At 39.2% G+C, this 26,617-nt stretch overlaps 1 protein-coding gene across 6 annotated transcripts; it reads left to right on the top strand.

Moving 5' to 3' along the window:
- Positions 1-428: 428 nt before the first annotated feature.
- On the top strand, positions 429-26,187 carry LOC144639420 (uncharacterized). Of its 6 annotated transcripts, none has more exons than XM_078498742.1 (33): positions 3,550-3,779; positions 4,775-4,847; positions 6,519-6,624; positions 7,950-8,639; positions 8,963-9,148; positions 9,667-9,762; positions 10,292-10,398; positions 10,909-11,092; positions 11,491-11,757; positions 12,115-12,387; positions 12,597-12,719; positions 13,095-13,214; positions 13,342-13,439; positions 13,891-14,079; positions 14,410-14,478; positions 15,074-15,179; positions 15,349-15,483; positions 16,405-16,480; positions 16,730-16,853; positions 18,397-18,449; positions 18,708-18,837; positions 18,989-19,086; positions 19,701-19,803; positions 19,992-20,154; positions 20,541-20,607; positions 21,235-21,301; positions 21,723-21,808; positions 22,397-22,523; positions 22,668-22,709; positions 23,039-23,218; positions 24,092-24,137; positions 24,377-24,489; positions 24,865-26,187. In XM_078498742.1, exons 3-33 carry the CDS (start codon positions 6,558-6,560, stop codon positions 24,952-24,954), a joined length of 4,275 nt encoding a protein of 1,424 aa, XP_078354868.1. In that variant the 5' UTR covers positions 3,550-3,779; positions 4,775-4,847; positions 6,519-6,557; the 3' UTR covers positions 24,955-26,187. The 6 variants fall into 6 exon arrangements, 5 of the variants coding, with proteins under 5 accessions (XP_078354870.1, XP_078354868.1, XP_078354869.1 ...); XR_013568156.1 differs by lacking the exons at positions 3,550-3,779; positions 4,775-4,847 and adding an exon at positions 6,071-6,160 and having other exon boundaries at positions 24,865-25,318; positions 25,789-26,187; XM_078498744.1 differs by lacking the exons at positions 3,550-3,779; positions 4,775-4,847 and adding an exon at positions 429-520.
- The last annotated feature ends 430 nt before the right edge of the window (positions 26,188-26,617 follow it).

Here is a 26,617-nt window from a genome sequence, read left to right as displayed (position 1 = left end):
CGGGACGCGAAAAAAGTGTCCGCAACTGGAGCTGGCTGCCGTAAGCGGCCACTAGAGGTGTAGGGGATAGATGGCCGCTTACGGGATGCATAACAAAATATTATGTAGTTATAATTACCACCTGTCAATACAACTGACGTTTTGCATTGTTTTTAGAACTACTTGAACTCCAAAAGCAATTATAGTAATTTGAAGGTAGAACTTTGCATGAATGCCCGCGTTTCACCTAATTGTTACCCAACGCATGCACCCATTACGGACCTACTTTTTAAATCGGTTACAGACGTAACCGCAAAAGCATCGGAACTATGAATACACAACTCAAACAAATCTCTTGATTGATGTAAAAGTGTAATAAAATCTGGTTATTGGATTACTTAAATAAGATTTAGATGCTTGTAGCACAATCAATAAATAGCTGAAGTGATTTACATGAATGACCGAATGGATTACTGCGATAACATTGAACTTCAAAAGAAAACAGAAACGACAGGAGCGAGGATCACCACATTGGAATCCGGTAAGAACTCAACCCTGCTAATACATAAGTTATTGACCTAGAAAACATACTATAAACAGCAAATCATGCTGGAACAAGTATAATTGAGCTTTAATATGTTATCTGCAGGCTCTAGGCATTCTTAGGAATTTGGAATAGCGAACAAATTATGCAAGGCATAGGTGACTGCCGTGAGGGTCCTGTGACTGCCTACGGACACGCTTTTTTCTCCGTTCTCTATTGTGAAAAACATATTGTACTATACCAACCGTTCTTATCAGAATTATGTCACAAATGTAGTTATTTACAATGTAAATCCTCGTTTATGATCAGTCAACTGAGTTGAATGGAGCTACAGACGTCTTCAATGGCGCTTAGACATCTGCACGCAGCAATTCGAAGAGGCAACGTACTGTGATGAAATTGAAACAAAAAGATTATGTTCGCTATGTAAGTTCAGTATTGTGTAGCAGACTTCCGTTAAGGCGTTTCACGACTATTTTTGGCTTTTAATGAACTCTTTAGGAACCGACTTTACCGATTTCTTTTAGTTAAGTAGTTTCTAGAACTGTTACCGATAGGCAAAGGCAAAATGTCTTGATGATGACACCCTTGTGGCCTCAGGCTTTGTACAATTTTGCCCCGTATAAATGATGATGATTTTTTTCATTCTCATCTCATCTCCTGTTGACCTTCCAAAATTAGAGATTAGTGCTGATAGCCTGGATAGCTTGAAAGCGATAAAGGCCACCGTGAATGAATACGTTGCCTTAGCACACTGGAATTAGAAAACGCGCATAATGCTCCTGCCGACTAGTTCAAGATAAAGCAAAGTATTATGCAGAGCTTCATTCTTGAGATAAACAGGTCTAAACCATTTCAATACCATGTTCAAAATAAAATTTCTCCTTACTGATTGCAACACATTTCTTATTTACTTTCTTAGTTGTACGTTTGAGAGTTTAGTGCTGCATGAAATATTCGAGTTTGGAAATACACGAGCTCTACAAGACGATAGCCTTTGGTTGATGGTTTTTTATTCTCATCCTGACCTCTCTGCTTTACAATAAACTGATATTAATCGGAGAAATTCATGTTGATGGGCACTTACTGACTTAGAATTGCTAAGTAATAGGATAACAAGATATTTATGGTATTAATTTTTATTTTAATCTTACAATAATCCCTGACAAATCCAGCAACTGCTTTCCTTCTAGTACTTTCTACACATCGCAAACTCAATTAGGAGCGCGTTTTAAAGCTACTTACAAGACATTGGCGTTTTTTTAGCCAAATATTGCAATTTTGCTTTATTTTGATTGTTAGGCTAGACACTAAGAGAAAATTGTCCAATCTCTATTTGTTTGACAATGTATTGAAGTTGGAAGTTGCATCGCTTACACTTTCATCTGGAAAGCGTTAATAAATGGTAAGTTGCTGGTAAATCAATAAGAAAAAACAGAAAATTAAACAATAATAAAAAATTGCCTCTGGCCTGTAAATCCGATATAATTGGTATTTTTCTTTCTTTGTATATTACATGTCTTTCTTGAATTCAGTTTAGTTTTAATCCAAACATTTGTCTGCGCCTTTAGAACCAATGAATAATTTACATTCAGCTGTGTTATAAATGGCTACTATCACGTTTAGGAATAATCCCTGCTCAATATAACACTTGTAATTACGTGCATTCATTGGAGAAAATGGTATTTCCTTTTTCCGTCCTCGTCAGATAACACACAATAGAAGATAAGTTTAAGCAGGATTTGCGATAGTTGATGACGAGACGTTTTAATTCGATGAGTGTCAATTGTACTAATTGTCAGAATGGTTGTAATCAGGTAATATCGGATTTAAAAGACTTAGGACGGTTTGACGATCGGATGTTGATTGTAATCACTGGTGCACATAGTTTTGCTGAAATATTTTCAGTCTCACATCTATTATGGGCAGAGTGATTTTGATTGTTTTGCCAGTTTCCTTCATATCATATAAAAGTAGTTGTCTTTTTAGTCAATCCTATTACTCATGATTACTATGTTCTGTCAGAGGTACAACTGTTACCAACTAAAAGCAATGATTTGTTTTTAGCTTACATCTAAAGTTGAGTTTATTTCCCAGTAAGCAGAACAACGGAATAGAGCCAATCTGAATTACTTCTGCTGAAATTAGTCAATAACTAAAGCTTTTTTAATACAGTTTGTAAAATGAAACCTATTCCTGGGGGTGGGGGTGGGGGGGGGGGGGTGATACTGTCTAACGATAGGCTCAGGAATGCTGGTAGGAAGTTTTGAAAAGAACCACTATAAAAAAGAGACCAATCTGAGCGTGGCTGAACCTTTTGTTTTTGACACCTCAAAGACACCAAAAAACTAAAACTGAAAAAGATTTATATTTGTATATTTCTTTTGTGTGCAACCTTAAACGAGACCTAGACGGCTAAAATTATTGGCGTTTAACCCAGAACACTCTAAATGAGACAAAAAATCCGACGACGACGAGCATCCCTGCCCTGTTCAAATATATGGGAGCACCCTGGGGCCTATTCTAGGTTTTCCGATTGTGAAGCAAACTACAATCATAGACAAAACTGCTGAAACACTTAACAAATTTCTACTAACGGAGTTCAATTTTGCAACCCTCTCTCCCAATTTCAAGAAACAACATTGAATAAGGGCAGAGGGTGATAAAATATTTTTACCCGCTTTCAGGTCAGGCCATTTGTGAAAATTGCGTGAAATGCCTTTGTTTCAACTAGTTTTGTCCAAGATTGTAGCGAAAAGAGTTATACATTTACTTAATCACGATGACACATGTTACAAATTAAATTATCAGCGCTACGTGAGTAACAGAATTCCTTAGTCTTAGGCGTAACCGCATTCCTGTCGGAACGACGGAAGAATTGGAAATGCTTGACATCTTTAGGAAACCGATACGTGGAAACATTTAATTACATGTATGTCCTCAAAACACCACAAATCCGCCGCTCAAGACAAAGTATAATAGCTTATAATCTATTTAAAAGTATTGTTTTCAGCTACATTTGGCATTTTGATTGGGGTCAGCTTGAGTGAAACAGGTTTCTTTCAGATACGCTTCGCACTAAAATCATTTTCGTTATTACATTAGACGATCGAGTTGAGAAGAGGGGAACCTTTAACTGAGAACGAAATTATTAACTGTCCTGTCAGTCAAAACGTGGCATTTACAAGCATAATAATTCCGCAAGAAGCATGCCAAGGTTTCATCCGCCATTTTGATGAGTGCCGTTTGATGACAGGTGAGAATTTACTTTTGCTTGGGAGCTTGAGTGTTGAATATTTTCTACCAGAATACAGTGTAGTGGTAACCTTCAGTCTTAGTGACAATTATGCACATATCAGTTTTTAACGATGTCAAAGTATGGAGCTTACTCGAGCAAAATTCATTTCCAAGCCGCCCCACAACAGTTGATTTCTTATCTATAGACGAGCCGAGTCGTTTGCGCGCGAACTCGGAAAACATGAGTCTCACCCGTTTAGGATTTCCCGCCAAGTTGCCAGAGGTTCCAGACATTGACGCGAAATTTTCCCGGAGTCTTTGACAGAATTTTATAGGCCAAACAAATGTGTGAGAAACTTATAAACGCGACTGCTGACTACGGAAATTATACGACATCGGATTCCGGGTTGTTCCTGAACTAAACACTATTTTTCGCGCCATGTTCGCACCCTTGGCAATGTGACAAAAGGACATAACTCTACATACGCGTGCCTGCCTTCATTCTGCCTCTGGTATTGCAATTTCAGACACTCAGACTTACGTTAACACGCTAATTATCGTCCTAGTATGTTTTTTCCATTAAATTCTTTGAATTAAGGTATAGTAACTTTATCATTGTGTAAACTAGTGTCAGTTTTCTGGAACCATCACTATTACGAACCCCGACCGTTCAAAGACATACCGTAAGAGGTTTATACAGTCTAGTCGACAATACAATAAGAAATAAGAAAAGCACTCTGATGCAGTTCTGATGGACAAATACGAGAACTCACTAGAAAATGAGAAGGATAAGGACGGTATAAATGGATTTCAATTTTGCCATACTTAACAATTTAACGTGAGGCTCTTCCTTCTTTTGAAAACTTTACTGAATCTTGTTGAACATCGCCATTCTTTTGTACAATTGAGTTCCATCTTTTAGATCATCCTTGTTACTTTATAGCTACTATTGCTCCATGCATCATGATAGAAAAACATAAACTTAATGCAATCTTTTGCATTTGTTTGTTGTAGGCGGAAATGACTCGTGACGTACGTTATATAAAAGCTACTTTTAAAACTTGAACGTTCTCAAGGCTGCTCTTCTGTAAGTAATGAGGGCATTCTTTTCCCGTATATTTTACTCCAGTTCTGAGCAGATAAAACCAAAGATTTCTGCAAGCTTCTGCAAGAGTTCAATGATTAGTAATGATTGGTACCGAATGAGGTTTTCTTTTCCGGTTTTGACAATTCGCTTACGTTTTACTGATACATTTCTCAAAAATGAAGGAATGTTATCTCTGTTTTCGTTGTTTCATGTTCGCATACATGTTTTAAATAAAAGCAAGGCAGTACTTTTGGCATACGGGAAGATAAACATGCGGTGTTTTACAAACAGGGAAAAATGAACGAGCACGAACTGACGTCTCGAGCAGATAACATTTTTCTTACGACATATCTCATATCTCATATTTCCTTTTTTATCATATATATTTATTATTTTTAAATTACCCGTTTTGCGACTTAACATTTGTAATAAACCATCTTGTTATGATTTATAGGGTCATTTCAGCTTGCGAAGCCGAAGATAACATTCATTTTGAACGAAGGCACTATTCTTTGTTAAGGTAGTAAAACACCAAAAAAATAATCCAAAACGTAAAAAGGAAGATTTTAGATGATAGAAACGAATAACTGATGCAGAACTAAAATAAATCTTTTTTTTTAAATGCTCTTTTTGACGTACCTCTTTTATAAATGTATTCATTTTCTTTCAGCGACAGCTGATTGTGTTTAATTTATTCATATTTATTTACCAAGTCAATTACACCCAAGAAAGTCAAAAGTTGTAACGCAACACAGTCTGGTAAAATTAATTTGAATCCCACATCGTTCGCTTGCCATGTTTAGCTGTACGCTTTTCCAAAATCGACCTACAGTGAACTAGAAGTTGCACCAAAATGAGCAGTTTTATTTAATTTAATGTTTTGTGTAAGGTTAACAGGCCACGTTCAACAAAATTTAAATTTATTTGCTGGTATATTTGTGTATTTAGGCTGAATAAAATCTTAGCTTAACAGATTTCAGCTGAGAATTAAATCAAGGCAAATTTCAAAACTTTTTTACGCATGCATATGTAGCTAAGGAGATCAAAGTACTGATTAGTGACGTCATATTTTGGTGTCATATTGCAAAATCTTCTAACGTTCATGCGATTGTAGTTGAAAACAACTTGATAATGATATTCAATCTGTCAACCCAAAACCGCGACGAGTAGGCATTTCTAAAGCTTGGGGTCAAAAGGGCGGGCATAACAAAATTCTCATTATTTGTTGACTTAAATAAGCATCGTCTTGTTGTTTTCCTTTGGTTGAATTTAATGCAAAAGGTGTCCCTTGTCTGTTTCAAAGACTACCAAAGGTAGGAATCTACCACAAGAGTTGCTGAAACAATTTTAAAGACAAAACGAGTTTAATTAGATAGTCAAGCAGTGAAGCGAAAAAACGTAATTATCATTCACACGGCAAGACTGGTAGGCAGTCGCCCCCTTATTGTTTAATTTTACCAAGATGCTTAGCTTTACAATTCATTTTCCATCCATCCATTTGACACCTCTTAAAGGGTTTAAGGGTCGATAAATCACTGCATGAATTTCTAAGTGCTAAAACTGGCATCAGTTTGTTACTTAGCTAAAAGAAGCTTTTGTTTGAAGCATTAACAGGCCTGTTGATTGCTTGTCTGGGTGCGAAGGAGACTAAACTAATATTTTCATCGACAGCGAATAATTGACTCTGGAATTCAGTTTTGAATTGGCAAAATGAAGACAATTGAATTTGTTTGCTGTGTGCTGTTGATAACCCTTCTACGAAGCGAAGAAAACGCTGGTAAGTGACTATTATAATCATAAAGCTTGTGGTTACAAGTTCTTTTACATGGCATACCAGGATAATTTAATGTTTTACGCTGCGCCGTTATAGCATCATTCCAGATTTTGTTCGATGAATCGTTGTGGAAAGAAAACACTTCGATCTCTAATAAAAATTGTTTCTCGAGTATTATAATGGCCTCTGTTTTTCGAAGATACAATAACTGAAAACATTTGTGTACATGATCATTTCTCGATCACGTTCGTCCATCCCGTGCTGTCCATCTAAATACGGATCGCGTGAATTCGAATAGTCATGCAGTTAAACAATTAAGTGTGTCCCTGAATAGTTAGGTGTCTATAGCAATAATTTCGTAATAATGCCTAAGGCTAGGTACATAATAATTATGATTTTTCAAAGCGCACCTATTAGTAATACATGCGAAAAATTAGCATTGGTCTTTCTAAAATCACTAGCCCATGACATTCACTAGAACTACTAAATAATGAACCGGTTATCGCTGGCCAGATGTTACAAACGTTTAGTTTACGCATCATACAACTGGTTAAAATTTATGTTTTCATAGTTTAACTCACAGTTTAAGTGATACCTAGCAAGGTAGTATTTCTCTCTGAATTAGCTTTATTTTACCTTATTCATTTGACAGGACCGTTATTTGTTTTAGCTAGTGAAGAATTTGGCATTATGCCTTTGTGAATTTAAATTTTGTTTGAGGGGTTATTTTTGCTAGAGAAGAATGGAACAAATTAAGTGACTCTTGGGCCTTGCTACGTTTCGACATCGCGTGTTTATGATAAGTTATAAGACTGACAATACTGTAGCTTATCATGCAACGCAAGCAATTGCAAAGAGCTTCCCTCCAATTAAACCACAGTATTTCCGCCGAATTTTTAGTCGTTCTAAAATATTAAAATGCCAAATACGCCATAAATCTCAGTAAAAGTTCCGACTGGAAAGATCTTTGGCATTATACTGAAAATCACTTTAAGAAAAGAATGTTTATCTAAACCGATCAGTAAACGTAATTACTCTTTATGTCTCGAGCTCTGTTTTTGTTGTTGTTGTTGCTTCTTTTATGACATCACCGCTATTTTTTCCCATTAACCTTGCATATTAATTAACAAGGCAAACTGATCTACAGCAGGCTTGCACGGGGAAGACCTCATTTGCCCAACTTTAGGTCTATATTTCCTGTTTGTAGTATCAGTAATTTCAGTTAATATCAGTTTAGAGGTTTAAAGAGGGTCAATCTTGGATAACTAAAAGGTTCAAAATGGTAAACTATAACAACAAAATAGCTCCAAACGTTGTTTTTCTTTCAGGAAATCCTCGTCTGTTTAATTCTGCGGCGCATTACTGGCCATTAAATCGTCCTCACGGTATTTTGGATATCAAAAACAACGTCACTGGAGTGAAACATGGCAAAATCGAGAACATCCACTACAAGGGGCCTGGAAACGGCTTCCTTCACACTAACGGTAAAGCCTGGGTCGACCTAGGAAATTTCACCGGCTCTTGTTTGGCAGGGCCTGCAAAATGCAAAGTAGCCTTGACGGTTTTTCTATGGTTGAAATATTCTCCAAACAAACATAGGAGATACTTGTTAGGTACGTCGAGTCATCTTACATTTTCAGAAGGTTTTACAATTTATAAAGACTCTGACAAAAGAGCAAACAACTCTATTGTCGTAAGAGTGAATGACGGGGAAAGAGAATGGACGGGATATCTAACACTTAAACCGGAAGTCTGGTCTCACGTGATGTTCACGTGGGACTACAAGTCAGGGCTGGCGCTATTTCAGAACTGCAATCAAATGGCTCTAGTCTCGTACAGTAAGTTGAAAGCGACAGCGAGAAGCAACCGATCAAACGTTCTAGAACACCATTTGAGTCTTGCCGGAGCACAGAAAATCCAACCTGAAATGGGCGTCAAAGCGTCGTACGAAGATCTGGCGGTGTTCTATCGAAAGATGGCATCTCACGAGAGGAACTGGATTTGCCTTCACAAGCTAGGTAAGTAAAGCAGGAACTAACAAGGCCTATCACTAGTGGGGATGTCGACACTGGACAGTTCTTTGTACTGTAACGGCTTATTGCTTCGTCTCCTCCTCCTTCTCCTCCTCCTCCTCCTCCTCCCTGTTGTTGTTGTAGTTGTTGTTGTTGTTGTTCTTCTTCTTCTTCTTCTCCTCCTCCTCCTCCTCCTCCTCGTCCTTGTTGTTGCTTGTTGTTGTTGTTGTTGTTGACCGTCTTCTTCTTCTTCTTCTTCTTCTTCTTCTTCGTCCCGTTAATAAAAGATTTGCGATATCCAACTACTTTTTTTTTTTTATTTTTAACAGAGGAACCACAGATTAACTCCACTTGTAAAGGTTCCATGAGATGGCTGTCAATCACCTGGAGACCGCCCCCGATGACGTACGACATATTGACAGGGTACAATGTATGGTACTGGGGCGACTCGTTTTCCAACTGGACAAAGTTGTCGCTTGGGAGTAAGATAACCACGCTCAACTTCACTAATCTAGGTGTGTCTAAGTTTCGTTCTACAGCTTACTGTTTGGTACTGATTCAGACAGCTTACCGCTTTCAATGCATTGATCGGAAGCACGATTCTCTCCTGAGAGTGATCAACATTTATTCCAGTAATATGTTGTTATATACATTGCCTAGTCCATAACGCCAGAACTTTACAACTAACTGCCAAAAAAGCTGTTGAGTTTAGCATTTCTTAAGATCTTCGTGAGCGTGATTGGCAAGCGAGGTTTGAATAAGTGCGAACTCCAAAAAAATCTACAAAAACCGGGCTGTAAACAAACCACACGTATTAAAACTGGCTAGACTACCTCATTCAGATTTTAAAGCTACCTCTCTATAACGGCCAGACTTTTCGCCTCGGGCACGCGCGCCCTGTTGTAGAAAACGTTTTACAACGGCTTCGTCTCTTAGAGGCGTCTGTATTATCAGGCTAACTCTCTTGTTATACCAAACGATTTATTGTGTCATTAGTCATCTTGATCTGACTTCATGATAACCCTTTTTTCAGATCCAGGATCGTCATATATATTTCGTGTTCAAAACGCTTTCCGTTTTGGTGTCGGAAAATCGAGCCAGATGATTGAATGCACAACAAAAACTGAAGGTAAACATTTTTTACAGACATTTGGTCTTGCGTAACTGTCCACTGATCGATTTGTACTTTTACTGTAAAGTCCATCGATTGTCCTTATTAATTAAGATCATTTGACTAGCGCTAGAGAAACTTGTCTTGCTGAGAGAAACTTGACCCTAGTAGCTTCCCATGTTGAATCTAGGACTAAAGCCGGTTTCTGTAGTAAAGCGACTAGGAGTGCAGTATTGTTTACTCCCATTCGATGGGATTGCAAGTCTATCGCAAGTACTCCACCCCTCGGCAAAGTGTTTTGTTTATTAGAGTAGGAGAATCTTTGCCATGTCATGCCATACCTCTTGTATAATCATTAGGTCACAGCATCGTCCGTCAGAGATAACTCAAAAAAGCTGTGAAACATGCACACTGGGTGGTACGACTTGTGATACCAAACATCCACTTACAATACGTTTCTATACGTTTCTATCGCGTAGACTTTTTTTTGTAAAGCTAACTAATTGAATTTAGTGTTTATATGGTCGTTATTGCTCTCGGCTTATAGTTTTAGACCCACCACTCAATTTAACTGTGGAGATGAAATCAGCTATAAGTGTATTATTAAAATGGATTGCACCCCCAAACAGTCATGAAGACGTCACGGGATACAAGGTAATTATATAAAAATACAATTTATGGGCTTTTGTTCGCGGTCAACTTCCATGCACCAGCAGCGTAAAGACGAGAATAAAACAAGATAAACACGTTTACACTTGGATTTAAACCCCAATAATTCCATCATTATTGACGCGAAAACTGTACGGAGCCCTGTCTCATCCGTTCTTTGGCGTAGGGCGCGTGCTTAACGGAGGGAACAGGGTGGTATTTCTGAATTTCTTACACATGCTCTCATCAGACTCACCAAGTTGCAATCTATTGATTTCGCCTTGCTGAAGCAGATGCCTGGCTTCAGGTTCGCAAAAACTCTATCAACTGATTTGGAAACGCTTATTGAACAACAACTAAACATGCCTAATACGTAAAGTTATTTTGACTGATATTTCTAGTATTATAAAGTAACACATATTGATAAAAAAGAGTATTCATCATGTCATTTGTGAAAATATGGTCTAATCGCATTAACCAGTATGAAGAAAAATTAAACGAATTTGAATATTCCAGATTACGTACAGCGTGGTCGATTCCGACAAAAAACCCATCACAATCAAGGCAGGGCCTATGACGTCATTTCTCCTTGATGGACTGCAGAATGATACCGAGTACATTGTGCAAGTGGCACGTTATGGTGATAAACGGTTTCGTGACAGTGCTCCAGCAGTGACAACCGTCAAGACAGATAATGATGGTAAGAAATTAGTCGTCAGATTAACGTGGTCTTCCGCATAGCAACTATTTAGATCGCACTTTTCATAAGATCGCTACCTTGGGGAAATCCTGTTTGCAATTGTAAAGTCTGTAAAAAATTTACATCTTTCGCGCAGAATGCTTAAATAAATATCACCTAGTACTTTTAGCAAGCCACTGCTAGCCTCCACAAAGGTTGCAAGTTGCAGAGGAAACGCACGAGGAAGCGTGTGAAGTGCGTGCTAGGAAAATCCAAACATCCGTCACTCTCTGTGCTCCTTTTAAGTACCTACTGAGAATTAATGTTGTGTCAACTAACTATTTAGACAGTATGTGTGACATATCTACCATATAATTAGCTATAATGGCAAATATCTTTACTTTGGTGTTACTCTGCAGATAAATCTTCAGTCAAGGAAAAACAGTTAGAAATTGCTAGACACCAGGCCTTACGAGTCAAATGGAAAAAGCCACGTGATAAATACAAGGTGTTTTCCTATCGCGCGTTTGTAAAATGGAAGGATTTCGATGGGATACAGAACTCGCTTGAGGTGTATGATGGCAATGCAACGTCTTGTGTTTATTCTATAGAGCACATCCCGTATAGTCACACGTTTCACGTTATGGCGTATGTGGTGCGACAAATTCCTCTTGTACCCGTCCTTGGTATGTATAACTATTGCCGCCTCTGACCATATTTTCATATTTGATTGATTTCTTTTATAAGTCTGCGGTTGAAGCATTTCAAAGAACCACGAAAAAGATGAAGTACTTCAAATATACAGCTAGATTTTTATTATTCAAATTAACCTTAACATTAGCAGTGCCATGGTTTTACCAACTGGGAGAAAGGTCAAATTGTTTTGTTAGTACTAGATGGTGTGCCGAAACAATCATTTGCATGAGTATCGCACGTGAAGAGTTTCTTCTTCCCTCTTTGCGGATCAATGACATAATTATTTACAACTATTCGACGAAAATTCACTCCGGTCATTGCTTTTCTTGTTTTATCGTAATCCTTAGATCCTCCAATGAATGTAACCATTGTATCCATCAGCTGGTCTCACGTTATTTTAAATTGGACTTCGCCTTTTCACGGCAAAGACATCGATTTTGCTGATCTGTATCGACTAAACGTTACTTCAAACAAAGACAAGATCACTGTCACAGCGACTGGGACGCACGCTCGCATCAATGGCTTGAAGCAGCTGACCGACTATGTACTGAATGCACAGGCCTGGAACGGACTGGGCTACGGTCCAGCTCTTGTCACTGACATTCACTTCAGGACGCCAGGTAAAGGATAAGCGGTGTCACTAAACGTCTTCCTCCGGTCTTAAAATACGATTTTATCATTCCTTGTCTTCTTAACTGGAAGTCAAGTTTGTAGGATTATGTTTTTCAATCGTCTTTGTCAAGCGCTCGAGCACCTTTTAGAACATCATATGAGTACTTTAAGTCCAAGCTACAGATCGCATTTTGAATTTGCTATTCTTATTCTGCAGATCACGACGAATGCGCAGATGACTCTCACATGTGTCACGTGAATGCAGTTTGTGCCAACACTGAAGGCTCTTACAAGTGCGAGTGCGAACTGGGATACACAGGAGATGGGAGAAATTGCGAAGGTGAGTTAGACATGTTAGATGACAGTACCGGCTTTTGGTTGACTCAGTATGACAGGGACGTGGATCCTGGCTCCCCTAAATTTGGGCGTGGCTCAAGCTTTTTCAACTCCTAAATATACAATTTTTTATGTCTGGATGGACGAAGACCGCCGTTTGTCACTTCTTCAACCCAAGCGAGACCTTGTCGGCTAAAAATAATTGACCTGAGCACCCAAAGTGAGATCAAAATCCGTAATTTACACTCTAAAGCGAGACGAGGAGCACCGCCGTACCCTCTCGGGAGTTCCTGCTTTCCCCGCCCCCCTACCCCCGGGCATGAAAATAACGGCAAATAAAGCCGGACAAGCGAACTTTTTTCTCTCTCTTTTCTTTCAGACATCCCCGAAGGATTGAGTGACGATTACTTCTGCCCAGAAGAAAATTTCGCTGGCATCCAATGGAGAAGAACCTTGGTAAATCGTAAAGAAGTAACGGCTTGCCCTGAAGGAACTGTCGGTAATTGAACATTTATTTACAACAACGTGATGTAATGCCATATACGTAGCGTATTTGTATTTGTATCCCTATAAGGTAGTCTACATGAAGCATTTTCTTACTTGTTGCCTTTGCCCCCACTACCTAGGGGTGGCCTCGAGGCACTGCACTGGATCTCCCGCGAAGTGGGAACTACCTGATCTTGGTGATTGCGTTTCAAAATGGATGTCAGACCTCAGCAACCAGGTAATAAATAACAAATTTAATAATAATTTTAATTCCGTTCTGTTATTGTTTTGTTGCTTTTATTTTGTGTCATTGACGAGATAACAATCAGGACAGAACCACCTCTCTGCTAACATAGCTCCCTCAAGATGGGTCAACACATTGCGTGGTGGTGAAGTTTGTGTGGCCCAGCGACCCCAGCAGCTTTGCCGGCTGAGATTGGTCAACGGGTAGAGCCAAGACAAAACCTGACCTACCTGCTCCTGCCGGTAGAAGATTGGGCATGGGGCTAATCACCTCATCCCGGAAAACACAGTTGATTACGGAAATCTAAGGCCCTATATCTTCCAGTAAGCGTAAAGGAAAAGATGATGATGATGATGATGATGTTGTTGATGATGATGATGATGATGGTGACGATGACGATGACGACGATGGTCATTTTCATTAAGTTTTTTTCATCTCTTTTCAGCTAAACAATCCAAACGTCAGTGTGTCTTTAGTAGCTAATCAGCTTGCAAAAATGACTGATGTCAAGTCTGGCAAACCGTTGTATGCTGGAGATCTGAAATTACTTGTCGATGTCATTGGCGTATTATCGCAGAGGGGACTTGAAACTAGCAAAAATAAAAGCGCGGATGCCTCAAAGAAATTCGTAAAGGTGAGCGGTAAAGGTCTAACAGAGACTTTTAAAACTTTTTTGAGGTCGCCTTGTGGCCCTGAAAGGGCAACTTGTGGTCGACTGTTCACGATGGACTTGCAAAAGGTTGCTCTTATACCCCCGTTTGGATTAACTAGCCATGAAAAACTTTGGCAATGAGTGTTAATAGATAGCAACAAACAAACGCAAAAGGTACAACTCAGCAAATAACTACTAGACTTTCTTGTTTTGCAAATTCTCGTTGAACGATGTCGAACTTTTTATTTTGTTACTGATCGTTTTTCCAAGCATTAGTAAATATTTCGTCTTGATTGAGTTATTTTTTGTCAGGCTGTCGTTGGTACTGCAAGCAATATCTTGGACAACAAAAACCTGCAGTCCTGGAAATACATGCCAAAGGTAAATGGTATCGAAGTTATTGAAAATAGTTATTGTTTATTTTTATTTTTTTACATGCTATAGAGCACCCTACCGCTTTATGAGACGCCCTCTTAACGTTAGTTTTGATGACTTGGTAGTTTTTTCCCGCATTACGCCAAGATATCACTCACTAAAACGAATATTTTGCTCTTATTTTACCCGGTTAGAGCAGTTTTCAATTGAGTGTCGTAAAACCAAAACCAAAGTAATCACTCTGGCCAATCACAAAGGACGTAGAGCAACCCATTGTCCAATCAAAACTCGAAGCAATTACACGAAGCGCGGGAAAACTTGAGCGAGCAAGTCACGATTGGTTTTGGTTTTACTTCTGATTGGTTGAGAAAGTGGCGCGAGATTTTTAAACCAATCACTAAGCGTAGTAATGCAAAACCAAAGCGAACGCAATTTACTTTCGACACTCAAGTGAAAACCGCTCTAATTAACGGACATTTTTGTTTTATTGTATACGTCATTATTTGACGCTCACTTCTATAGTCGGTGACTGGTTGCAAAGGGAAAATTTAAACGTGCAGAGTTTTGAAAAATCCGCAAACTCCTGTCTTTTCAACTATAGGATTCCCAAACAGAGAAAGCGAGTTCACTTATTGATAGCCTGGATGTGGTAGCTTTGGACATGGCGAATTCGTCACAGCGTAATTCAACTGAGATGAACAATGTTGGTAGGTGACGTCTATCAGTTTTTATCCTGTTTAACCTGTCTTTCAGTGTCCAGATGGCCACCCCAATGTCTGATCTAGCTCAAGTTCAACCAAAAAAATAAAAGTAACCTTGTTACTCAGTTCTCATTTTTTGAGAAACTGTATGTCTATTACTTTGTATTCCCTATAGTGATTAGTGTGAAGTCTTTGGAAAATGTCAGAAGTGAAAATGCCCTCCTTCTGTCGCAGCAAGATGAAGGAGAGGAGGCGCCAATAAACGCAGTGTCTTTTCCAGCGTCTGTTTTAAGGGGAGACTCTTCTACTGGTAAGAATTGTTACAGCTTTATTCCAGGAAGAAACATTCAGAACTATCGATAGATTTCCCGTCTCCATTTTGAAGACGTTGAACCATTATCTCACGTTCTCACCACCACTAAACAGCAATTCATTTCTGGACAAAGCTGATGCGAGGACAGAAAGATCGATACGTGTTATACTTTCCTTCATTTAGGGCCTGTTTATATGGAGGAGAGTTGTCCCTGATAGGAGGGTTACCCTCCATACCGAGCCACCCCAGGCGAGAGAGCTTTTCATACGTTTCTTTATAAATAGCTGCGAACTGTTTATATGAGAAATTGCAAAGTTGGCTCGGGGGGCAAGGTGACCCTGGGTGGAGGGTCACTCGCTTTGATGGTAGGGTGACCCTGGGGAGCGAGCCAGCTTTTTTCCATATAAACAGTTTGGTTATTTTTGCCTCGCCTACCAGGGACAAGTTGACACATACGGAGCATGCGCAAATGCTAGAATCGGCCAAAACAACATCGAATTCGGCGGAAAATTTGTCTAAATTGGTCTTCGACGATGTTTCAGCGTTCTTGATTTTAAAAAAGGCAGCCTTAATAGATATTTCAAAATAACTCTCGCTAGTTTTTTGAACCGAGAGGGCCAAGTTTTGGCTCGGTCAACAGGGACAACTTTCTCATATAAACGCTCGGTAAAAGATAGCTCGGGGGAAAGGGTTACCCTCCTACCAGGGACAACTCTCCTCCTTATAAACAGGCCCTTACAAAAGCCATTACGAGACTTCCGATACAACTCGCTTTGCTTTTCTTTGTTTTAGAGCTAAAGGGTGAATAGATGATGTGAAAAGCCACTTTGGTCCCTTTACGCTAACTTTCCATTCCATTCCATTGAACTTTATAACCAGGAGTGACACTCATTTTTAATCAATTGATTCATTTTACAGGTTCCAAACCCAATTTTGCCACGCTTGTTTCATACAAAACTATTGCATCCTTGCTGACACCCAGAGGAGAGAAAAGGTATAAGTATCAATTATCGTAGAAATAGTTGACCTAATTGTTACGTTAATATGGATTCCTTCATACGTCATTACCAACCTTGAGTTGAACTTCGTGGTACTGCCAAACAGATCATACTTTCTTTAATCGGGCAAGACGGTTGAAACAGTACCTCACGAGAGTACTCCGCTATACACTGTCAATAGTTTTCATTTGAATGACTGCACACTAGAGTCTCATCCAAGATTTCTATTTTTACTTAATTTGCAGTAACGGGAATGACCAACAGACAGCACGCCCATCTATAAACTCAGCCATTGTATCCGTGAACCTTCGCCCACTTGCCAAGAAAACGTTTAAGGATCCCGTGGTAATAACATTACGTCATTCTGTGGTAAGTCTCTGTGGTAGTCTAATGGTTCTCTATTTCTCTGTATGCTCCAAACTAAGGGACCATTCATTTTTTAGAAGGGGGGAGGGCCGGAGGAATCCCTGTGTGTATTCAGTTGAAACTTTTTGACCCTCCCCCTGTAGTAGTGTAAAAAAAGGAAGGCCCTCCCCTAAAGTGCAATATTAAATTTTGCGACCCCCCCCCCCCACATGCACCTCAAAAAAAATTCACATCAAACCTCTTTTTTTGACAGAGCTCCATTCCGCTGTGTTGCATAAGATTATCTTTGATCGCAAAAAAATCTATGCTACAGTCAAACGCACGCCGTGCAATATACACGAATTGAAGCCCTTCTTCATTACGTGGAACACAACTCTCGCACGGCTAAGAAAGAACCACTCTTTAGCATCAGAAGTGACCTTTAACGGTCAAAAATGCGAAAAATAGCCTTATAAACAAACACACTTAAGCAAGGATCAAAACTACATTAACACAATTGGTCCATTTACGTGAGCCAATTAAAAACCAGAATTTTCGATCCTGCAGACAAGTACAAAAACGGCAAATCGATTGATCATTGATTTCAAATCATTCGATGAGACTTTGACATAGGAGCATCTGATGAGGTCCACTGAAGGACTGAAACTTGAGTCTTGCTTTAGATAAAACATTTGCCAGAAGAGATCGTTGCGGCATACTAGAGACCTCAAACGCAGTAATCAAACTGCCATAGAATTTATTTGGTGGATGCAAGTAACGCAACAAAACAGATCAACAATAATGGAGGTAAAGGTTTATGTCTTTTATAGCTCCCAGAGCGCAAATCACAACCACTCAAACTAAGGGGAGCTTACAAAAACAACTCAAAAAAACCATTGCTCTCAATGTTTAGAGACGCAGACGCCTTCAAAAGACTCGGATCTTTATAGACCCTCACAACTGTGGTAACGAAACGTTATCCTACGAACTAACCGCCACTTTAGAATACGAGTTGACAGTTAGAAATCCACTGATCTGATACACAATATAGACTACAACATTCCTTTAAAGGCTTTTAGGAATCTTCCAACAAACATGAGCCAATAAACCTAACGAAATATGCCACAGAGCTAGCAAACACAATGGCATAAAGATCATCACTGAAAGCATTAATCAAATCAAATCAAATATAGAGCGTTAATCAAATCCTCCGTTAACAGACTGAAGCAACCAGCGGGAGTCGTGCTTGGCCTGTCACATTTTACTTAATATTTATTGAAAATAAAAGATTTGGATTTGAATGAAAATGCAGTGTTTTTTCTACGCGACCCCCCCTTTTCAAAAACGAAAATAACGATGACCCTCCCCTTTTGCCACTGTAAAAAATAAGTGACCCCCCCCAAGATTCCTCCGGCCCTCCCCCCTTCTAAAAAATGAATGGTCCCTAATCTCTGCATATTTGTAGGTTTTTTGTGTGTATTTGTCATATCTTGAAAATGTCATCTAGCTCCTTTTCCTCGAACTGTGAAGTGCCTCATTTTTTACTTGTTTTGTTTTTTTACTTCAGGACAGCAAGGGAAGAAAGAGCAAACCTTCATGTGTCTTCTTGGAGACTGACAAGTAAATAACTAAACTTTACAGTTGCTGTTAGTTTGACGTCACACTGATATCTCGTAGCTTCTGTTCTTTGGGTTACACTTAACTGTTGATACAAATTTAGACCATAAAACCAAAAATGCCAGACAAATCAATGTAACACAGAATCAGAGTTTGAATTTGACTACATACAAATCACCAAAGTGTTTTTAGATTTGCAATTCTGGTTGCACTGGATCGTAGGCGTCGTTAACGATGATTCTCTCTATTTTCTGTTTTAAGAAATATAAGCTGGTCTGATGCTGGATGTGAAGTGAGTTCCACAAACACGACCCACACTGTTTGTCACTGCTATCATCTCACAAGCTTTGCAGTTTTGATGAGCGTTAAACAAGACGTGTCTACTTTATCGGTGTGTACATTTACTTGATTATATTATATTTTGCCATCGGCTTCTTCAGATTTTAGGGATGTGACGAGAAAAAGTGCGTGATAAATGAGACGTTCATTAGCTTTAAGTTGAAATTTTTTCTTAAATGTCTATGTTTTGTTTTTGTTTACAGAAAGAGCATCGGCTGGCTTTAACTCTCATCACCTACGTCGGAGTGAGCATATCGGTTGTAGCTTTGTGCCTAGCTTTCCTTACATTCTACTTCTTTAGGTAAGATATACACTAGGGAACCCTAGTGTAAACCCTAGTGTATACTAACCGCCGCCTGGTTAGCTCAGTTGGTAGAGCGCCGGACTGCGGGAGGTCGTGGGTTCGAACCCCAGACCGGACCAACACTAAGGGTCTTGAAATAACTGAGGAGAATGTGCTGCCTTTGTAATTTCATCTGCAAATGGTTAGACATTCTAGTCTTCTCGGAAAAGGACGATAAACCGTAGGTCCCGTCTCCTGTATCTTCAGTCTTATAACAGGGGACGTTAAAGAACCCACACACTATTTGCAAAGAGTAGGGCACGAAGCTCCCGGTGTTGTGATCTGGCCTTTACAATTGTGTAGTAAAATTACAGTACGTGTAAAGCGCATTTGAACATATACATATGAAAATGCGCTATATAAATGCATTATCATTATCATTATTAGGGAAAGATGAAAGAGAGACACACTGTTTTTTTTCTTGAAGATGTCTTTGTCTTCTTTAATTCCAAGACTTACTAACTGCTGCAGCATTCAAGTTTACAGCCAAAATATGTGGAACAATGACGTAGTAAAGTTGTAAATGTATTTTATGATTGTACCTGAAGCGGTCTTTTTGATTAATATTACAGGTTTTCCAAATCTGGTCGTACGTTTATTCATAAGAACTTGTCAGTGGCATTAATCTTCGCCCAGCTTCTGTTCATGTTTGGTGTCAACAAAACAGCTAACGAGGTTTGTTCATTGCTCTGTTATTTTCTGGGCAAATAATTAATTATATCTCTCAGTATAGAGAGGAGAAAAAAGTTGGAAATCTTCAATAAGAAACTGAAAAATGTGCACGCCTTGCAGACCTCTCTTTTGAGTCCTTTACTAAAATTCTCTGCGCTGCCCTAACGATTTCCGTTCTCATTTCATTTAAGTTGGCGTGTAAAGGAATAGCCATAGCATTACATTATTTCTTCCTGGTCGCTTTTGCATGGATGGCTCTCGAGGGAGTCATGCTGTATCTGATGCTGGTGAAAGTTTTCCACACCAAAACTGCACCAACAAAAAGCAAGAAGATTTTCTTTTGCCTTGGATGGGGTGAGCTTAAGCTGTTAACTTCCTTTTGTTGTAATCATCATCATCATCGTCATCATCATCATCATCATCATCATTTATTAGCCACTTTTAGATTGAAATATTACAGTATTAATTATGGTAAGGCAATTAGACCTCCAAGAAACCACCAGGCTTATAGGAGAGGCCACCTCAGTTTTCAATTCCTTTGAAATTTAGATGTGGAAGTGCGGCTAGGTCAGTTCAGACTCAATGTATTAAAAATTCAATCATTTTGTTCTTAAAAGTAGAAAAGCTAGTCTAGCCAGTGATCGATATTTGGAGTGAATTCCTAATTTCAAATTCCAAATATTACGAGAGTGTATTTTAGAAACAAAGAGACTTGCAACTATCTATTTTTTCTCGTTTAGGTTTACCAATCATAGTAGTTGTAACGTCTGGAGTCATGTTTCATGAAGGATACGGCACCCCTGCTTAGTAAGTGGTATCCAGAAATAATTAAAGAACGTTCTGGTTTAAATACTGACGAGCAATAACATAACACAACTAGTTCTAATTTCCAAGCCTTTCCCCTCGAGTCATTTCAGTGTTATAAACAGTTAAGTAGAGCCGATCTACAGAAGACGTTAAAGCACTAAAGCACTTCAGAGCCGTACATAGGATTTTTTTGTCTGCGAGGGCAAACTCCGCTAAACTCTGATGCGGGGGCGAACTCCAATATAGCTACAAGAAATAGCCCAGCAAAATCAAACACTATGTTAGAAATTTAGTTTTCCTAGCGAGGGCAACTGCCCCCCCCCCCTCCCCCCTCACTCCCCCGCTAGGTACGGCCCTGCACTTCCCTTTTAATAGCAAATTATAACCTGATTTTTGGCAAGCAATGAAAATGATTAAGTTAGAAATTGATACCTGTAGAGTATACGTAATGTGCTTGTGTAACTTGAAGCCATGCAACTTTTTACAGAAGAACTCTATGCTATGTACGCGTGCCTATTGTGTTGGCAAGAATGAGAGGAGACATCAGCTCATATTCAGTTTTAGACAAATGTGCATGTTAGCATTGCGGACCCAAATAGACGTGCGTATTTTTTTGCATTTCTCCAGTTGTTGGCTTTCTCTTGAGCGTGGATTTATCTGGTCGTTTGTTGGACCAGTTTTACTAGTACTGATGGTAAGTGGAGTACTACTTTTAAGAATTGTGCGGTAATTTTTCAACAATTTATTTAAAAGAAGCTCTTTTTACACCCAGGTGTATAAATGGGTACCGGCGAATTTACTGCTGGGGGGTAACCCTGCGATGAACTGGCATTCCATGCAGGGGGGAGTAGAAATACTCCTAGCCGCTTAATGCTGCGGAAACCGGGATAAGCTTCGACCTAATGACCCACTTGGCTCGACAGCAAACTAAACCTTTAGGAGGTTTGGCACACAAGTAAATTTTAAACTAAGGACAAAAAGGGCCAGAAAGCACGTTAGACAGAGTCAATAAGTGGGTTAAAACGGAACGACACTCTTATTTAAGCAATATAATATTCCAGTTATCTTTCTTCACAAGGGCACCGTTTAGTTAGCTTTCCTTTTCTCCTTTGCAGTTTAACTTCGTATGTTTAGGGATCACATTCAACGTTATGGCTAAGTCAGGTCCATCAAATAACAGGAAAAGAACAAGCAGGATACGGTAAGAACGTTTAAACAGCTTGCAATTACAACAAATCACGATTGCCCAGAAGTTGATAAAGGTCTATAAACCGCCGTAACGAAATTAAAAAGCTGACGTTTCGAGTGTTAGTCCTTCGTCTAACACTCGAAACGTCAGTGTTTTCAAAATTCGCAAGGGCAGTTCATTGATATTTGGCAACGTCCAGTTGGTAATCCTCTAAGTTTTTCACTTGCCCGCCAACATTACTTTGTTTAAAATTGCCCAGAATTTAGCAGTATTACTCAGCGGGAAATTAAACCCAAAGCCTGGTTTTCACGAGCAATGCAAGTGCAAGAGGCCTTATAGAGGTCTGAGTAAAAGAATAAAAAAATTTTCCTTTTCCTTCATAGTTGCACTACTTATCTCTTATTTTAAAATTCTGACTGATGTTACACTTAACGCTTTGAATGAGTTTTTGGGTTTTTTTATGACTAGCGCTTTCGTTTTTGCCGTTTTCATCAAAACGGCCCTCCTGTTATGCTATCTCGCCCCGTTATTGATTAATTTGTTTATCGATTAATTTGTTTATTTATTCACTTGTTTGTTTGTGTTTTTAATTTTTTGTAGACGTTGGTCAAAAGCCTGTATGCTTCTAACTTGTATTCTCGGCCTCACATGGATGTTTGGTGTGTTCTATATCAATCAAGAATCATTATTTATGGCGTATTTTTTTACCATCTTTAACACACTCCAGGTAAATCACAGGAGACCATTTATATTCGTTATACACTGATTATTCGTCCAGTTGGCTTGCTTTTACAAATTCAAAATCACTAAGCATCATAATCACTCTGCAGCGAAACGAAGGTACTTAAATATTATTTTATATTTCTTTCAGGGTTTATTTATATTTTTGTTCCACTGCGTTGGAGACGAAAAAGTGAGTATCAAATGTCAGTCAGTCAGTCAGCCAGTCGGTCAATCAAGATTTACTATTACTATTACTATTACCGGCTAGTCAGTCAGTCAGTCAGTCAGTCAGTCAGTCAGTCAGTCAGTCAGTCAGTCAGTCAGTCAGTCAGTCAGCAAGTCAGTCAGTAAGACAGTCAGTCAGTCAGTCAGTCAGTCAGTCAGTCAGACAGTCAGTCAGTCAGTCAGTCAGACAGTCAGTCAGTCAGTCAGTCAGTCAAACAGTAACAAACGTGGCAGAAATTACTATAATACCGACTGTTTTCCATCAATTCATATTGGTTCCGTTTTAAACATCAGGTTCGCCAAGAATACCGCCGAGTGTTGTGCTGTCATGAGGAGGACAAGCGCTACTTGTTAACGAAACCCTCGAACTCAGAAACCAGCAAATCGGAATCTTCTTCGAGATCAATGAGGGGCCACGTCGACAATTTCAAGAGCAAGAACCAAACATTGAGCAGTTCAGCAGACTCTTCAATAGTAAGTAGAGCCCATTTGCGACAGTTAAGTGAGCAACATCCTTTAAATTAGCTTAAGAGGAAATCCGCCAGGACTTCGAGTAGTTATTGGACAAAATTATGTACAAAAACTATTTACACCTGATTGCAAGCTTTTGTGTTACTGCTTCAAATATCTTATCAAAAGAAATCTTTTTTAACAACACCAAACATCGAAAACTAATTTCGAAGTTCCACTGAATTCCCATGAATCGCTTTAAAAGATGTGAGCTTTTGCCCATAGCTTGTGAACTTTGAATATCATTTTCTCAGACTCTGAAAAGAAATTGTTGTACCAGAATTATTTCCACCTTATTGCAAACTTTTTTGTTACTGCTTCAAATATCTTATCAAAAGAAATCTTTTCTAACAACACCAAACATCGAAAACAAATTTCGAAGTTCCGCTGAATTCCACTGAATCGCTTAAGACGAATTTCCAAAATGGCTACACGTGAGATTTTGCCTATACCTTGTGAACTTTGAAATTCATTCTCTCAGACTCTGATAAGAAATTGTTGTTGGTGTTATCACGGATAATTACTTACATCTTTACCTTTTATTAAGGGTAGGAAATAACACAATAGGATTTAAATTATTCTGGTACTTGATTTTTGTCCAACTTTAATAAATATTACTCGACTTCCTAGTGGATTCCGTCTTAAACTACTTGGTGGCTTCTGCCAACCTGGAAAATCGAGAACGTAGTTAGATAGATAGTTACAACGGCTGAATAGGTGTTATCAGTTAGTATCCTAAGGGCGGTCACTGCGTTAAAATGTCCTTAAATAAGTTACAATGAGGGTGCGGTGTTTTTACTATTCATCCACTTATTTTTTTTACCTTTTTTTCCTCAGGGGACGATAGAGAGCAAAAGAAACACGTTTGTGGTGCACGTATCGGGTATGTTAGTCCTCAGTCCAATTTTATTTTGGTCTGATTTTACGGCTTGCCAAGAAAAAGTTTCTTTCGTTCTAATTAATTTAGGCATGATCTTAATTGCAAGTTATAAATATAGCGTGAAATAATCTAAGAACGAAGTGCGGCGTAAACACGAAACATTCTCGTCCCAAAGACGTTTTGGGACTGACTTTAAGACCTTTAAGGTTCAAAATATAACGTTCAAGTGATTACGTTTTCAGACGGACAAGTACGCGTGCGTGGAGTTGCTTCCGATGAACACAACAGACATCTTGTAAGAAATCTTAGGCACAGTGGAGAAAGTTTTTCAAGTCTGGAACAGCCTTCAGGACAGGTAAAGACACACACAAATGCAAAACTCACAACCGTACATCATACGATGCAAAACAAAGTATTTTGTCTTTGCTGCCACACCATTACTCGCTTGCCGAATTGTCGTGCTGTTATGTAATCGTTGCGTTAAGCGTAGTTGTTTCTACTTTTCGTGGACTTCCGTGATAAACATCGGATAAGGGCACTGTCGCACCGCACTGGTAGTACAAAATTAACTTGAGCCCATTTACAGGGAGTAAGGATGAAAAGCGAAGACGAGAATGGGTGTGGCTACAACTTTGCTTGATGTGCACGAATTGCAACATAGAACGGCGCTTTACGACAATGCATTTTTTATGTATAGTCTTGCTGATCTCTATTTATTTGTCTCTTATAGCAGCAACCTGATAGCGACAGGCTTTCTGTGGCATCTGCTGTCAGCGAGGAACCCGAAAATGAGCAAAGACAAGAAGAGAACGATCAATAAACACTAGCTGGACAAAATTGGACCCACTGTACTGCACTGATCTGTCTGTATCGCTGCATACTACTCTGGTCGTCCACCTCTCGCCTGACGCGGGTGTCAAGACCTGTGGTTTGATGACTATGTACCACAGGCCACCCATCAAAAATTGGTGCTAGACGTACATAGCGGTGTCAAACTCAAGATGTATTTTTTTATCACAGATATGACTGTATCTTCACGCAATATAATTACAAATAAACGAAGAATGTCTATATATCCTTAAAGAATATGACTTTCGAATTTTAGTCCCATTTCAAACTAGCGTTCAAAAGAAAAGTGAATTAAGGAAAGTTTAGTTTATGGGACCATACATAAATAGATTACCGTAATGATTCGATTTAGCGCCCGGGGCGCTTATTTACTTTTGGCACCTCGAGGGAGGGCGCTTATTCGAGACAGGGCGCTTATTCGGGACAGGGCGCTTATTTAATTTTTTGAGAAACAACCAAATGTATCTAACAATACCAGAAACTGTAACAGTTAGAAATTGTTAAAAGTTCAGTTACTTTTAAAATAATTGTTCATTTTAGCAGTAAATATATACACGAACTGTACGGTGAACGGTCAGGAGTTTATCTAGTTAAACGTTGACGTCAATGACTTCAGTAGCGCCAGTTATCCACAATAGGAGCGCTTATTAGAATAGGGGTCCTTATAAGAATGGGGGCGCTAATTAGAATGGGGGCGCTTATTGGAATAGGGGCGTTATTTACAAAAACACATTCGAAGGGGGGCGCTTATTCGGAAGGGGGCGCTTATTGGAAGGAGGGCGCTAAATCGAATCATTACGGTAAGTCATTTTTGCGATGTACAAAATTATAAAGAAAGCGTTGAAAGACAGTTTGATTATGTGGAGTAACACCGACAGGGAACAAGAATGAAAAATTGACAGATTACGAACGACCATCTTGAATTCATTATTCACCCACATCCGCCTCCTCCCCCCAGGGAGGGAGGGGGTACTCCCGTGACTAGGATAGGTGTTTGCCGCAAAGGATTCGATCTATTTTATATCTGCCCAGTGAGACATTCACAAAATTTTAATGTCAGTATATTATTTTAACAACTCCTAACGTATAGATAATATCCAAGCTGTGTACATTCAATGAGCGCTTAACAGTTTCATGCCAACCTATGGCTAAAAGAATTGTACGTCTACTTTTAATTAGAAGCAAAATAAAAAACATCAACGAACTGAGTGGCTGATTTGTTTTTCTGTTCCAGTATTGGGGGAGCAGCCCTATGAACATTGCATAAGGTGGCATCCAGGATGGGTGGGCTACTCTCAATTCTTTTTAGGTTGGCAATTGTGCCAAACCATTTCTCAGCTTGCATGGCAATGCTTTGACTTTTTTTTAGCAAACCCTCATCTTATAAGGCTAATGAATGAATCCGCTTTTAGCATATGTCAGACAACAACAGCTCAAAAATCACACCCTATTGTATTAATGAGGTCCCTCCTCCCCTCCAGAAGTTATTTGCAATGAGGGTGGGGGGGGGGGGAGAAGTGAAAATGGTCCTTTTAAGCGTGTGGGGGGATAGCAGGGGGAAAGAGGCCAAAAGTTTTCTACCTTTTTAATAAGACCTGGTGGGGGGTCGGGGTTGCAGTTACCTAAATAGTACC

This window comes from Oculina patagonica, chromosome 14 (genome assembly GCF_052425735.1).
Source record: "Oculina patagonica isolate OP01 chromosome 14, crgOcupat, whole genome shotgun sequence".
Taxonomy (NCBI): domain Eukaryota; kingdom Metazoa; phylum Cnidaria; class Anthozoa; order Scleractinia; family Oculinidae; genus Oculina; species Oculina patagonica.
The sequence above is the reverse complement of the archived record's forward strand: the minus strand, read 5'-3'. Positions and strand labels throughout refer to the sequence as shown.

Bases quoted from the DNA above. Each gene is read 5' to 3' on its own strand.
- LOC144639420 (XM_078498744.1), top strand. From the start codon at position 6,558: ATGAAGACAATTGAATTTGTTTGCTGTGTGCTGTTGATAACCCTTCTA. The intron at 9,763-10,291 runs GTAAACATTTTT...CTCGGCTTATAG, and splicing joins ATGCACAACAAAAACTGAAG to TTTTAGACCCACCACTCAAT. The intron at 16,481-16,729 runs GTATAAGTATCA...CTTAATTTGCAG, and splicing joins ACACCCAGAGGAGAGAAAAG to TAACGGGAATGACCAACAGA.